The sequence below is a fragment of the Dromiciops gliroides genome, chromosome 2, assembly GCF_019393635.1.
Source record: "Dromiciops gliroides isolate mDroGli1 chromosome 2, mDroGli1.pri, whole genome shotgun sequence".
Classification (NCBI taxonomy): Eukaryota; Metazoa; Chordata; class Mammalia; order Microbiotheria; family Microbiotheriidae; genus Dromiciops; species Dromiciops gliroides.
This window is the reverse complement of record NC_057862.1, coordinates 382,735,710-382,750,116: the sequence shown is the minus strand read 5'-3', so window position 1 is coordinate 382,750,116 and position 14,407 is coordinate 382,735,710. Positions and strand designations below refer to the sequence as shown.

General features: G+C 38.6%; 1 protein-coding gene across 3 annotated transcripts in view; it reads left to right on the top strand.

Annotated features, from left to right (window-relative positions):
* Positions 1 to 13,914, top strand: part of CDK5RAP2 (CDK5 regulatory subunit associated protein 2) — a 153,807-nt gene extending 139,893 nt beyond the window's left edge. For all 3 annotated transcript variants that reach the window (XM_043983832.1, XM_043983831.1, XM_043983830.1), the window contains 6 exons: positions 2,461 to 2,538; positions 3,256 to 3,515; positions 5,221 to 5,364; positions 8,724 to 8,850; positions 12,391 to 12,437; positions 13,361 to 13,914. In XM_043983832.1, coding sequence (XP_043839767.1) covers positions 2,461 to 2,538; positions 3,256 to 3,515; positions 5,221 to 5,364; positions 8,724 to 8,850; positions 12,391 to 12,437; positions 13,361 to 13,417 — 713 coding nt within the window. In that variant the 3' untranslated portion in view covers positions 13,418 to 13,914. The remainder of the gene's footprint in view (positions 1 to 2,460; positions 2,539 to 3,255; positions 3,516 to 5,220; positions 5,365 to 8,723; positions 8,851 to 12,390; positions 12,438 to 13,360) is intronic.
* The last annotated feature ends 493 nt before the right edge of the window (positions 13,915 to 14,407 follow it).

Here is a 14,407-nt window from a genome sequence, read left to right as displayed (position 1 = left end):
TTTTTAATTTTCTTTTAATCAAATCACTCCTTCCACTCCTGGGCTAGAATGGAAATGGTGGGAGGCATCATAGTGGGAGTAAGAATATTTGGGTTACAGATCCAAATTCTGCTCCTTGATGGCTATCTAATCTTGTGCAAGTCATTTCACTTTTCTAGTCCCCAGGGTTTTCATCTTTAAAAGGGGAATAGAAATAATGATTCCTATTTCCTAGAATTGTTATTAAGATCAAATGGATCCAATGGCCTCTTCTCAGTCCTCCTCCTCAACATCTCCTATAGCATTTGACACTATGGATCATCATCTCCTCTTGGATACAATCTTCTCTTTAGGTTCTTGTGTCTCTTGGTTTCTTCCTACCTGTCTTACTTGGTGACTTCATGAGTTTTCATCCATTCAGTTACCATGTAGAAGATCCTCAGATCTAAATACCCACCCCTAATCTCTCTACTAAGCTCCAGTTCCATATCAGCAATTGCCTTTTGACCATCTGGAACTGGTTGTCCTGAAAGCTTCTCAAATGCAACATGTCCAAAACAGAAATCATCATTTTTGTTTCCACTCACACAGCTATCACCTTCTAGTGGTGACTCCTAATTAATTCTTGCCTGGACTAATTAATTGTAGTAGCTTTCTAATTGTTACCCCACTTCAAGTCTCTTCATTCTGTATTCCACATTTAGATGCCAAAATGGCTTTTGGGGGGGGGGGGCAGCAGGGCAATGAGGGTTAAGTGACTTGCCCAGGGTCATACATCTAGTAAGTGTCAAGTGTCTTGAGTCCGGATTTGAACTCAGGTCCTCCTGAACCCAGGATCAGTGCTTTATCCACTGTACCACCTAACTGCCCCCTGGCTTTCTTTTAAAACGATTTCTCCCCTAAATGACAAAAAGCAATTCTCTCCCCATTAAAAAAGAAGAAAAATAAAACCCTTATAACAGATATGCATAGTCAAGCAAAACAAGTTCCCTCATTGACCACATCCACAATTATATCTGTTTCATTTTGCACCTTGATTCCATCACATCTTTGTCAGGAAATGGGTAACATGTTTCATTATAGGTCTTCTAGAGTCTAGAATGCTTTATCATTGTGCTGATCAGAATTCTTTTTTGGGGGGGAGTAGGGTGGGCAATGAGAGTTAAGTGACTTGTCCAGGGTCACACAGCTAGTAAGTGTCAAATGTCTGAGGCCGGTTTTGGATTCAGGTCCTGAATCCAGGGCTGGTGCTCTATCTATTGTGCCACCTAGCTGTCCCTGCTGATCAGAATTCTTAAGACTTTAAAGTTGTTTATTATATAAGTTTTCCTGGTTCTGTTCACTTCACTCTGTCTTCATTAAGTCATACGAGTCTTCTAGATTTCTGTGAAATTTATCTCTTTCATCATTTCTTACAGTACAATAGTATTTGATACACTTTTTTTTTTTTTGGTGGGGCAATGGGGGTTAAGTGACTTGCCCAGGGTCACACAGCTAGTAAGTGTCAAATGTCTGAGGCCAGATTTGAACTCAGGTACTCCTGAATCCAGGGCCAGTGCTTTATCCACTGTGCCACCTAGCTGCCCCAGTATTTGATACATTCTTATGCCATAGTTTATTCCCCTATTTCCCAGTTGGCGAATGCTCCCTTAGTTTCCAGATATTTACTATATAAAAATGAGCTGGCATAACTATTTTTGTACATTTGGGTCTTTTTTCTCTTATTATCTCTTTGTGGTATAAGTCCAACAATTTTATTGTTGGGCCAAAGGATATATACAGTTTGGTAACTTTTTGGGCATGGTTCCAAATTGTTTTCTAGAATGGCTGGACCAATTCATAGTTCCTTCAACATAGTCCCTTCAGTGTTTACCAAAGCAAATTCTAGTTGCTTCCTATTATCTCTAGGATCAAATAGAAAATCCTCAATTTGGCTGCTGCCGTCTACATTTCTAGTCTTATTCTTCATGTACCACCATAGATTAGGTCCAGCACACAGGATACTCCATCTCTGATATTCATGCTTTTTCGTGGGTTATCTTCTATTCCTGGACTACTCCCCTTCCTCTCCTCTAGTTTGTAGTCTCCCCAAGATCCTTTAAGACTCAGTTCAAGTTCTTCCTGTGTTAGGCCTTTCTCTTTGGCTTATCTGCTAGTGCTTTTTGAGATTACTTTCCATCTATTCTACATATATTTTGTATGTTACTGGTTATCATCATGTTTGTTTTCATCGTTAGAATGTGAGCCCTTTGAGGGCAAGGAAAGGTTTTGCTTTCCTTTACTAGTGCTTAGCACAGTCCATGTCACACACATAGTAAGCACTTAAATGCTTATTTATGAAATTGCACTGTAAACTCAGAGCTCAATATAAATGTCAAGTATTAGATTAAGTATTCACATTTAAGTCTTATACGTGGATTATTGAAATTAAAATGTCAGTTTTGAATTCATTTGTTTTTTCTCTTATTTTGGGCTCCGCAGTTGATAATGAACCGTCCACAGAAGACAAGGAACAATGTGAGCTGTCAGATCATAGTTTGGCACTGCTACCAAAATCAGGTACTTCCCTGATTCAGACATTAGTTGAGCACTTATGTTCAGGACCCTGCTTTAGGGAATATACACAGATGAGTTATATACAATCTCTGCCCTAAAGGAGCTAATAGCCTAGTAGGGAAAATAAGATCTGTGCACAAATAATTAAGGACAGCTAGGTGGCACAGTGGATAGAGTGCCAGGCCTGAATTCAGAAAGACTCATCTTCTTGGGTTCAAATCTGGCCTCAGACCTTTACTAGCTGTGTGACCCTGGGCAAGTCGAACCTGGTTTGCCTTGGTTCCTTACCTGTCAAATGAGCTGGAGTAGGAAGTGGCAAACCACCAGTATCTTTGCCAAGAAAGCCCCAAATGGGGCTGAAAAACGACTAAATAAGATGACAGTTGTAAATTGAAGACAGAATAATACATGTGGGGAGTCAGAAGAGTATGACACAACTTCTAGCTGGGAAATCAAGGAAAGCTTCAGCTTCCATTAGAGGCTAGTAGGATTTCAGCTAATGGCCATAGGGAGAGGGAGTCATTCTAGAGCAAGTGGTAAAAGTAAAGTTGAAAAGCACTGGGCTTTTTCATGTTCTGATGAGAAGCAGCACCCTAAATCTAAGCATACTCAGCATTCCCTCTTTGCTGCAGGAGTTAAAAGTGCTAGTTAGAGTCAGTAGGGAAAAATGTGCCCCTTCCTGAAAGTAAGATATTAGAATATATACTTCCCCTCTTGCAGAAAAGCCCCAAGTGTCTGGAGGGGATGTAGACAGCTCCTCATGTTGTAGCAGCAGCTCTGCACACAGTATCCCGGATATTCCCCGCCTTGTTCCTGGCCATCGAATATGGGCCAACAAAAGTGGACGTCACATTCTGGGCCTGATTGAGGATTATAATGCTTTACGTAAGCAAATTTGTGAAGGCCAGAAGCTACTTTCGGAAATGGAAGCTCGTCTTCAAGCCATTTCTGGCCTCAAGAACCAGGAAACTGGATTAAAGGTAAAAAAAAAAGAACAATAGATATGCTGGAGGGGGAAAACACTCATTTGGTTAGATTTCTGGATTGTATATGAAATACCTAAGAAATCAGAGACACTGGCACAGGATCAGCTTCTGATGCTGCATGTGTATAGACTTCCTTTTGAAATGGGTAGACCAAGTTATTGTAATCCTTTTAACAGTGCTCAAATGATTTGTTTTTTTAGCTATTGTGTTTATTGAACAGAACCTCATTGCATCAAACTGAATTTCTCCCCTTTTCTCTCCCCAAATCACCACTAACACCTCCCTCTGGCCTTAAAATCTTAACCTCTTCTGCTCCTCCATTCCCCTGTAAAATGGGGTTAGTCCTGCTTACCTCCAAGGGAGAAGTATATTTGCCAGATGCATCCTGTGTAACTTGTGTTTCTGGAAGATAGATGCAGTATAAACCAGCCTTGCAGGTAGATTAAACAAAACCCCTTAAGTCTTTACTATGCTAACTGGAGGTGTTAGACTTAATCTGGCCTCCTATAGCACTACTGCTAGCTTTACATTTTTGGTTCATATTAGTGAACAATTTTAGTTGCTCATAATATAGGTTCTCTTAGGCCTCTGGGCTAGTATTAATTTGCTTAGGTGATATAAATAGAGGCTGTTCCCTAAGGTTATAATATAATACTTCAGCAGCTTAGTGATTTTTTTTTTTTTGGCTGCCTGTTCTCTGGGTATGCAAGTCCATTCAGTGACTTTGCTCATCGAAACCCCTTTATGAGAAGTTGAACTATCTTATTTGTCTTTTTATTTTGAGTATTCCTGTCACATTACAGTTTTTGAAACACCTACTCATGAATCTGTGCAAATCCAGATAGGCTCATAGGCTTTAGAGGTAGAAAGGATGACCAGATGGATGACCTGGTCCAAATCTTTCCCTTTACAGATGAGAAAACCGAGGCTTAGGGGAAATAAGTTCTCCAAGATGATATAGGCATAGCAGAGCCAGGATTTGAACCCAAGTTGTTGTTTTTTCAAATCTCCAAATCCACTGCCTTTTCTTCTGTACTTTGCTGCTTCCATCTTACAGATGAGAAAGCAGACCCGAAGAGGGGAAATGACTCACTTCATACAGTGAAAAGGCAGGACTTGAAGCCACTTATTTTCAATTGGCTGAAGGCATCTGGTTAGCAAGACTTGTCCTCCTGGTGTAGAAGGGCTTCCCTGTGTATCTCTTGCTGTCTCTTGGGTCTATTCACATCGGGGACATTTTTTTCCTGTTTTGTCAGCAGAGGGAAATATATTTTATGGGTCCCTGATAGTCATTCCAGCATTAAATAGAACAGTTTAAAAGGGTCTGCTAAAGGAGGATACATCTACATTGCTTAAATTGATGTCTGGCATCATTTGACTTTCAAATTGCCTGCCATGAAATGCAAATGAAGGCAAGTCTTGCCAAGCATTTTCCTCATGTCCTAGTAAATACAGTAAATGCAACCAGTTATTAATCACAATTATTGATTTGGTTTAAATCCCCCCAAATTCTTCTATAATGTATAATTCAGTAGTCTTTAAAACCCATAAATTAAGGAGCTTCTCCTGGTTCAGTACTCTTCTTCATCATATTAAAACACGACTATCACAGCACAAGGATTTATACCACTAATTAAAGCTTACATTTTCATAATCTTTTCAGGACAAAATATAACATGTTTCTAATCCTACAATATAGGTTCCAGACCAGGCGCCTCTGAATGGTTTTTCTGACAGTGTTAACACAGCACAGCAGATATTAGAAGAGGCAGCTCGTTTATTGAAGCTTCTCTGGAGAGTTTCCCTTCCCATAAATGGCCACTGTCCTGTTCACTCTAATCAGGTATGCAATTTTATGCAGTGACAAAGACACATTTTTAAAGAGGAAAGTGTCTTTTTTGAATACAAGTTGGTCATCTGTGAAATGCTGGATGGTGGGGAGGAATGGGGACAGGGACAATTGAACTCTGGTTAAGTTTCAGACTCCGTTGGTGAATTACAGATAAGGCAAAGATCTCTCTATTCATTTGTTCAACTCTTTGCTAAGCACCATTAGCATTAGGCTTTTGAGGGTGTACAGAGAAGTAGAAGACATAATTCTCAGTTGTCAAGGGACTTCCCCTGTAGGGGTTATGAGGCATGTACACAAATAACTGTTATAGAGGGCAGTATATTTTAAATAGTAGAAACAAAAAGTGCAGTAAGTATTTGGTGTGTTTTCAGGGAGGGGATGCTAAGCTAAGATGAAGGATGGCTCAAATTCAAATATGTGAGAATAGCAGGGCATCCTTAGCATTTTTCATGTTCTCTTAACTACTCACTTGCCAGTCAGCTTTGTGTAGGGATTCCTCATAATGGTGGACTCCCTCCCATAGAGGAACATAATTATCCTTTGGAATGTCAACCTGAAGGGTTGACCCCCAAGACATTTTGCCCCTTTGACATTTAAGACTTTCCATAGTTTGCCACAGTCCACTTTTCCAGCTTTATATCCTACCTCCATAGTCTTCTTCAGACACATTGGTCTATACACTATCCCTTGAACATATCCTCTCCCCTATTTCCCCTCCAGGTGATCTTTTCTGATGAACACCTATAGCTCATTCTTCCACAGACTATCCTATGAAGCACTTAATTTAGAGGGAATACTAAGCACACACTGGTGATTAAAGAACATTTGTGGCATTGTGTTGTGTGGACCATCCATACAACCCAAGTAGCAGTGATTATTGTTTTATCACATGGCTATCAGACGGGTCTCCTGTTAACCAAGAAATAGTTACTCATTTAGTATTTATCTTCTGCTGCCAGTTGTCTTTTCATGTATAGATCTACCCTCTGTCCCCCTAAAAGCACAAGCCATATCCTAGTCATCTTTGTTGTGCACATACTACATGTTTGAGTGATTTTTTCCATTAAATCTATCATCCGTGAATTTATCGAAATCCTGTAATCTGTTTACACACTCAGCTTGTATCATCTTTTTCTGTAATGAGTTATTTTTTACTCATTTTGTGGAGTGGGACCTCCTTTTATTCATTTAAAATTTTATCTTTCTCAAATTGTAACGGGGCTCTTCTGCTGTACTGAAATTTGACAAATACATGGGCCTGAGCCTTGAGCCTATTCTTACCATATTGAAGAGTTGTAATTTTTTAGTTTATCTTCCTTTTGTGGTGTATCCCCTCTGTAATCCCACTGACTACTTGAGTTATCCTTATCTGATTTTTTTTTTTAGTTTTCATTAATATTCTGCTAAGTTTTTTTTAGAATATACTGAAAATATGGTTCTAGCCTCGTTGGGCAGACTGGGTAGAGATCCCTCCATTCATTTCAGCAAAGGAAGCTTCCTGAAGGAGGGGAACACTACCCTAAGAAAGAAGTCAACTTTGTTGGCTTGAAATCTTTTTCTTTTTCTTTTTTTTTTTACTCTTGCCAAATTTTTGGATCTCACCAAATACTAGACGGAGAAGAATTTTGCCATATTATTAAGTAGTGTAAAAATCTTTGGCTATCCCTTAAACTTCTAAAATGTAGCAAGAACAGTAGTGAAGACTATAGTGTTTCAAGATGACAGTTCCATATGAAGCCATTAGCTACTCCTGCTGTAGTTTAGAGTTTTCCCTTTACAGGAAATAGGAACTCTTTGAATTCAGGGCAGTACGTAAGTGATACTGTCTCCTCTCACAGTAAAATTTATTCTTCAACAGAAGCAAAGCAACCCATATTTAAGTGGGTAGGGGTGTGCCTCCGAATCACCTTACAGTAAACATCTTATCTCCATCCTTGCAAAGTTCTGCAGGGTACTTTGTGTGATAGTGAGCCTTTGAGGGACTAACTTGTAATATTTCTTCGGAACTTTTAGACACTAGCTTGCTTCTAACTGAAATCCTTTGAAACCTCATAAAATTTTGGTCTCTAGATTGATTATGAAAATCTTCCTACCTTTAATGATATATTTACTGTTCTTTTAAGGAATGCATATTTAATTTCTTCCTAAAAAAGCTGTTTCTGTCTTCTTATAAATAAGATCAGAGTATTCTAGGTTTGGAAGGAATTACAGAGAGCATCCTCCTACTTCAGTGGACAAATTTATTTAAACCATTCCAGTTAGATGTCTCCGTTTTGGTTTTTTTTTTCCCCTTAAAGTTCATAGCCTGGCAATGGCAGCCATTGAATATTTTTCATTTTCATCTCTTGGAGTACAGTTTCCATGGACCATGGATATTTTTCTATACTTAGTGAAGATACTGCTCACAATGAATCCACAACCCCAGTGGTCTTTAACCATTCCTTGTAGGTGTCATTTTTCATTCCAGCATAATCTCCCCATCTGTCTTCCCCAGATGGAAAACTATTTACAACTAAGAAACTGTTTTGTGCTTCATACTATAGGATCTTTGGCATATTCAGACTCCATACTTAATACTAAATTGACTTTTAACAGTTTTGTTAGAAGGGAGGAAACACTGGCTAAAACTGTGAAGAGTTCTGGGTTTGTCCCTCAAGTCCAATGCCCTCTTCGAATACAGGAGGGGGGTGAAGTGACTTGCTTGGGGCCACACATTTAGTTAATGATGAAGCCAGGAGCAGAACCAAAGTCTTCTGATCCCAGTGCTGTTTGTACTACATGATAACTACTCTTATAGCCTACTGTGCAGCATAAAGTAGTCACAGATTTATTAGTTTTCTCAAGAAACATAAAAAAAGGTTTTTTTACTATCTGAATATAACTAATTAAATTTCTGCTTTTGGTGCCTTTTAATCTGTATTTTCACACAGCAAAAGCATCTTTAGGATTGTAGAGGGCTGCCTAAAATCCAATTTAGAACACAGCCCATATTTCAAGCTTTGTTTGAGTGCCAAACAGGTACCTGCTTCTACAAGGAAAAGTTGTATCTGCAGTGAATAGCCCCCATGTTGGAATATTGACTTTTAGTGTCTTGGGCCACTAAATGAATACCATCGGAAAAGGTAGCCAGAATGGTCACTTCCCCATGCTGTTTTCAGCCTTGGGAACCACAGAAGTGATCTGATAAGGACGTTCAGAAGTTAATATGAAAATCATGCAAGATAAGGTTACCATGAGGAGGGGCAAGAAAGGATAATTGCTATTGTAGTTAATACTCTCCATCAGATAACTTGCTCCATGTGGACCCTAAAAAAGAGATCAGCATCAGTATATCTTTATTTCCTCTCTAGATTGTTGATATGAAAGCTGAAATCACCCGACTGCACAAGAAAATTTCTGAGCAAGAAAAGAAGCTGTATAGTACAGCTAGACATTTACAGCTGAGGAAACACCAGGAAAAAGTCATTTTTGATCAACGTACGTAAAAGTTTACACTCAAATAACTTCTAGTTTTTTCTATTTATATACTGTGTCTATCTATTCTATGTATTTTGGGGCAAGCTGTTTTTGACTCCCGCTTTTGTTGAAATTGTGTTAACATCTTTTAATCATCAAATCCTATATGTCATGGTATTTGCAAAGATTAGGTGCCATGTCAGTGCTGTTTATTATATTCATTTCTATTGTCAGCACTATAGCCTCCTGAAGCTGCTCCGCATTAATGTGTCATTTCCTCTATCTTAGGGAGATTGCTGACTAAGGCATCCCTCACCATCCCTACCCCCTATTCCTCCCCTCAGGCCATTATTTCAGCATTTTCTCAGTGGTATGATCCTGCCTCAAGCTTGAGTCCTGATAAAGCTGAAAGTTTCTGGGCCATTTTTGGGGAGCTGAGTTTATTGCTGAGTAGGAGTATACCTTAGCTGCTTCTGGGAAGGTATACGAAAAGAACAATCCATGAGACTGGCAGGATTTGAACTAGAAAAGAGGGAAGTTTGTTAAATTCCCAATTGCCAGTGTCCCTTGTGATTGTATACATCAGGCAGAACTTCCGAGAGCAACCAGAGCCAGTCATCTTAGGTTAATGGGACAGCATATCAGCATATTGTTTCTGTAGTCCTTTCTAATCTCTTATCTCAAGAACAACCAGCAGGTTTACTGACTGGCCTACAGCTCATTAAAGACTACAATATGGACTCATGTTTACTAGTCCAGTGCTATGTAGGAGAACCTAGAGTTTTCATGGAAATTTGAATAGTTCATACAAATAATCAGTCTTAAATGATCCAACTCATAACCTGGAAGACACCATAGAGGTGTTCTAGTTGTTTCTCTGCATGCCAAAGTGGCAGGGGTTTCTGAATTGTCATTGATCTTTCTAATGCTGTCATAATGTTCTTTATGGTAGAAAATGTGGAGTTCTCTAGCATCAGTTTTGTCTGTGCCACTGATTTTCAATAAGGGCTGATTTAACTGATGAACTACCACATTCAGCTGATGCTATAGTCAAACCTCCTTGTTCTTTGGTGAAGAAATGTAAAGCAGCTAAGTGATGGAGTGACTTAGTCAAGGTCATATCTAGGTATATATAACCAGGGTTTGACTCCAAATACAGAATCCTCTACATTTTGCCACACTATGCCCCAATTTGGCAGATGATAAAACTGGAACCCAAATTTATTCCACAAATTCTTTATATATAAAAATAATAACAAGATTTGGCAGTGAATATGTAATTAGCTCCATTAGAATGGGGTTGGGTTCTATACCGCTGTATTTTTTTGGACCTGGTTCCTCAATTACTCTCTAGCTGAGTCATTACTTAGGGAAACCATGGCAGGCTCAAGAAACAATTAATCTAGAAATGGAAATTTGATAGACCCTAGCACTTTGTATAAAATCAATCAGTAAGCATTTATTAAGCTCTTACCATGTGCCAGGCACTACACTAAGCACTGAAAGGGTAACCACGTGAAGAAGTGCAAATGAGAAACGATTATCAGAACTTAAATTACACTTAAAATGTGACTTATTTCATCAGTTGCTCTAATTCTGTAGATTTGGGGCGGGTTGAGCCAAGCCTTTTGGGAATGTGACTGTGCTGTGGAAAAAGTGCTGTATTTTGAGCCCTGACATTACCACTTATGTGTGTGATTTTGGACAAGTTCTTTAATAAAGCTTGACATTTATGCAGTATTTTAAGGTTTTCTTCACAATGGTCTTTGAGGTAGGTAGGTCAAGTACTGTTCCCCATTTTACAGATGACGAAACAGGCTCAAAGGGGTTGTGACTTATCCTAGGTTATAGAGGAAGAAATAACAAGGCTAATGGGAAGCCTTCTGATTTCCAAGTCCAGTGCCCATTTAACTAGGCCACACTGTTACAATTAACTTCATATGTGAAATAAGGGTAACTATAGTAATGACCTCACGAGTTTCTGATGAAATGCTTTCTTTATAAACTATGAAACAATATAGAAATGTGAACTATATAAAAAACTAGAAGTAAAACAATTTAATCTACATCTTCCCTCCTTTTGAAGCAAATTTTTGCCCCCATTTTTCCTCATTAGGGTTTTCTTGGATATTTACTGACATATTTTGTGATTTACAATAATTAATTTTAACCTCTTCAGCATGCTGGTAGAAGGGTAAGAGGAAAGGGCTGGGAAACTTATCAAAAGTGACTTTATTGCATTAAAATCTTATCTTGCTTAGTGAAAAAATGCCTATACCCTCCCCCAAATACAGAATTTAAACAGGCTTTGAAATCATCTGATGAAAAGTGCTGTGGGGCAAGAAACAGCCACTCATATTTGTTTATCAAGCTCGACATTCTGCCCTTGTACTGAATAAGCCATTTAAGGGGTGGAATTTAATTTGGTGAGTTCATTTCAACCTTGGACTTTGTTAGCAGAGCATACCGTTACACTTAAGCCATATTCTGGGCCATGTTCAGCAATTGGAAGAATTCAAAGCAAGGAGAGTTTTCCCAGACCTTACCCAGCAGTTTTTGGAATTGCCTCTAAACTGCATCTCTACTTAAAAACTTTTTGATGAGGCTTGTAGCAGGATCAGTGAAGCACAGGACACTGCTAATTGCTGATCATTTAATTTTATTTTGACAAAGAGATGGAAAAAATAATCATCTAATATCCTTTCTTCCTATAAGATTCTTGTAGGCCCAGATAATTTGTTGGGATCCAGCTAATAATCTACATACACCCAAGAATATAGGAAAACTTTGAAATCATGTGGTCCGACACCCTCATTTTACAGAGGAGGAAATGAAGGCTAATGTACTATGGTTCCAAAGCTAATGAGTGGTAGTACTAAAACTAAAACTTGAAGTCTGACTCTCTTCAATCCAGTGTGCATCATGGAAATACTAAGAAGAGTGTTACATATAGTCAGAGGACAAATCTTGCCTCAGATACTTAGGGTCATATATTTAAAGATGGAAGGGAACTTAAGAGGTCACCTTCTCCATTTACAGATCAACAAACTAAGGCCCATAGAGGCTGTAATTTGCCCCAGGTCATACAGGTAGAATTGGCATTTGAATTTAGGACCTTCAGTTCCAAATTCCATACTCTCTCCCCAGGCAAGTAATTCTGAAAGCTCGAGTTAATTCATCTGTAAGTGGGTAAAATACTGTTTGTACTGCTTCACAAAGTTGTTCTGCGGAAAGTACTTTAAAACACTAAGTAAGTGTATGGTGTTGTTGTACCTGGGCTTATTTCTGATCCAAACATATATGTCCCCAGTAAGGCAGTGTCCTCAGAGATTCCCCTAGTTCCCATGGAGGACAAAATGACTCTATTCTACACTGTCTGAGAGGGAAGGGGAAAAAGGCATTTATTCCAGAGCTTCATGAGGCCCTTTCTCAGGTGACAATTCAAGTCTAAAAGCTTCTCTTCAACCAACTACTCTTGTCACATAGGGTAGGAGAGGGAGGTGGCATTAAGTGCATTTCTGAACAGTTTAGGAAATTAATTTTCTGTTTTTCTTTTTCTAGTGATTTTAACTCATGAAATCCTCAGGAAGGCTAGAGGAAACCTTGAGGTAAAGCAAAATTTCCAAATATCCTATAATTAAAGGAGAATACAAGTGATGTGGTTTTTTGTTTTTTGTTTTTGTTTTTGTTTTTTTGTGGGGCAGTGGGGGTTAAGTGACTTGCCCAGGGTCACATAGCTAGTAAGTGTCAAGTATCTGAGGCCATATTTGAACTCAGGTACTCCTGAAACCAGGGCCAGTGCTTTATCCACTGTGCCACCTAGCTGCCCCACAAATGATGTTTTAAAGTATATGTTTATACACAGTTACAAACCCTTCCTCCACTAAAGTCCTTCTCATTGTGTCATCAGCTAGAGATACTTTGCTAAGATACAGAGAGATCATGATCTATGTCAATGCAGTGTGTCTTAATACCAACAAATCTCCAGTCCTCAAAATGTTGATGTCTTGTGTGTATTTATATACTTTTTAATATATTACTATTGTGTATATATACATATAGTAAATATATTTATTATATATACATATATATGTTTTTAAAATTAAATTGCAGCCACTCATCCTCGGCCATTCCCTTATGAAAAGGCAGAAGGCATTTTCAATGTTAGTTTCTTCCTCTGCCATCCTGTTTTATTAAAGCAGGCGATTCTTATTCCCAATGATGCTTTCTCCTTAAATTCCCACTCAGGAATGTCAGAACTTGGCCCAGCTTCCTTCTCCATAATTCTCTCTCCTTCTTTCTCCCTCATATCTCACTGGGGAGGCCACTGCTTGGAAGCAGAATAAGCTCATTGTTTTTTAAGCCTAACTCGTCTTTTTAAGTTAGGGGAAGCTGAGCCTCTTAGTATTTACTTTTGTTGCATTTGAAATATCTGAAATTGTGTGTTAAGGTATTGGATGTAAACATAAGAAACTATGAAATTTATCAGGGTTTTAACTAAATACACTCAAAAGTTTCCTTTTCTTTTCAGCTTAAACCAGGGGGACCATCTCTGGGAACAGCCAGTTCCTGCGGATCAGAATCCTGAAGGACCAACTTCTACTAATAAATGCATTGGCTCCCCACTGTGATTGTTTGCAGACTGCTTGTCTTTGTTTTAAGCATAAGATCTCCCATATCAGTGTAAAGGGTTTGAACAGTCCCAGGGAAGCAGATGTAAAATATATATATATAGAGAGAGACACACACCTGGTGTGGGGGAAGAGCACTGGATTTCGAGTCTGAGGACTTGGATTTAAATCCTGACTGCTGTTTACTATGTGTGTGACCTTAAGCCTTCACTTCCTTTCTGTAGGACTTTTTCCTCTGTAAAATGAGGGGGTTAGATTAGATGATGTCTGAAATCTCCAGTTCATAGTCCTGTTTTATAGATTGTAAAAAGTATATTTGGTTTGGGGGAATAATTCATCTCGGATGGTACTATAGAATTTTGAATAGCTTCGCTAGCTATGGTACATGTTCATTTTCAGGTTTCATCATTTTCATGGAAACTAGAGAGTATCTATGAACTTGTAAAGCAAATTTAAATTTAAATCACAGGTTGGAAAAAGGACTTTCTGGTGTGGCTGCAACTGGCTCCTCTTAAAGTTAATGTAATATGGTTTTTCACCAAGCTTTTCCATCTGCTCAACAATCTTCCAATGACATGATTTGCAGATGCTAATTAAATAATGCCTTTATTCAAACCTGTTTATGTAGTTATTTGATATGGAACATCAAAGCCATAAGTCAAAATCTTGAGTTGCATGATGTCAGATAGTTGTGTAATTATTAAGATCATATTCCTTGTCTCATGAAATCACTTTTAAAATCACTGTTGAGAGAGTTCTAACACATACTGTTTTAGTTGGACTAGCTCTTAAATTCTGGAGAAGAAAATTCTGCTTTCCCTTTTCTGGTTTTTGAAAGGCTGCATAGTGCTAGGCTGAGGGCCCTAATGGTGACTGGTCTTGTATCACAAAACAGTCTTTGCCTGGGGTGATTTGGGGGCTTATTTTTCTAATAAATCATTTGAGGG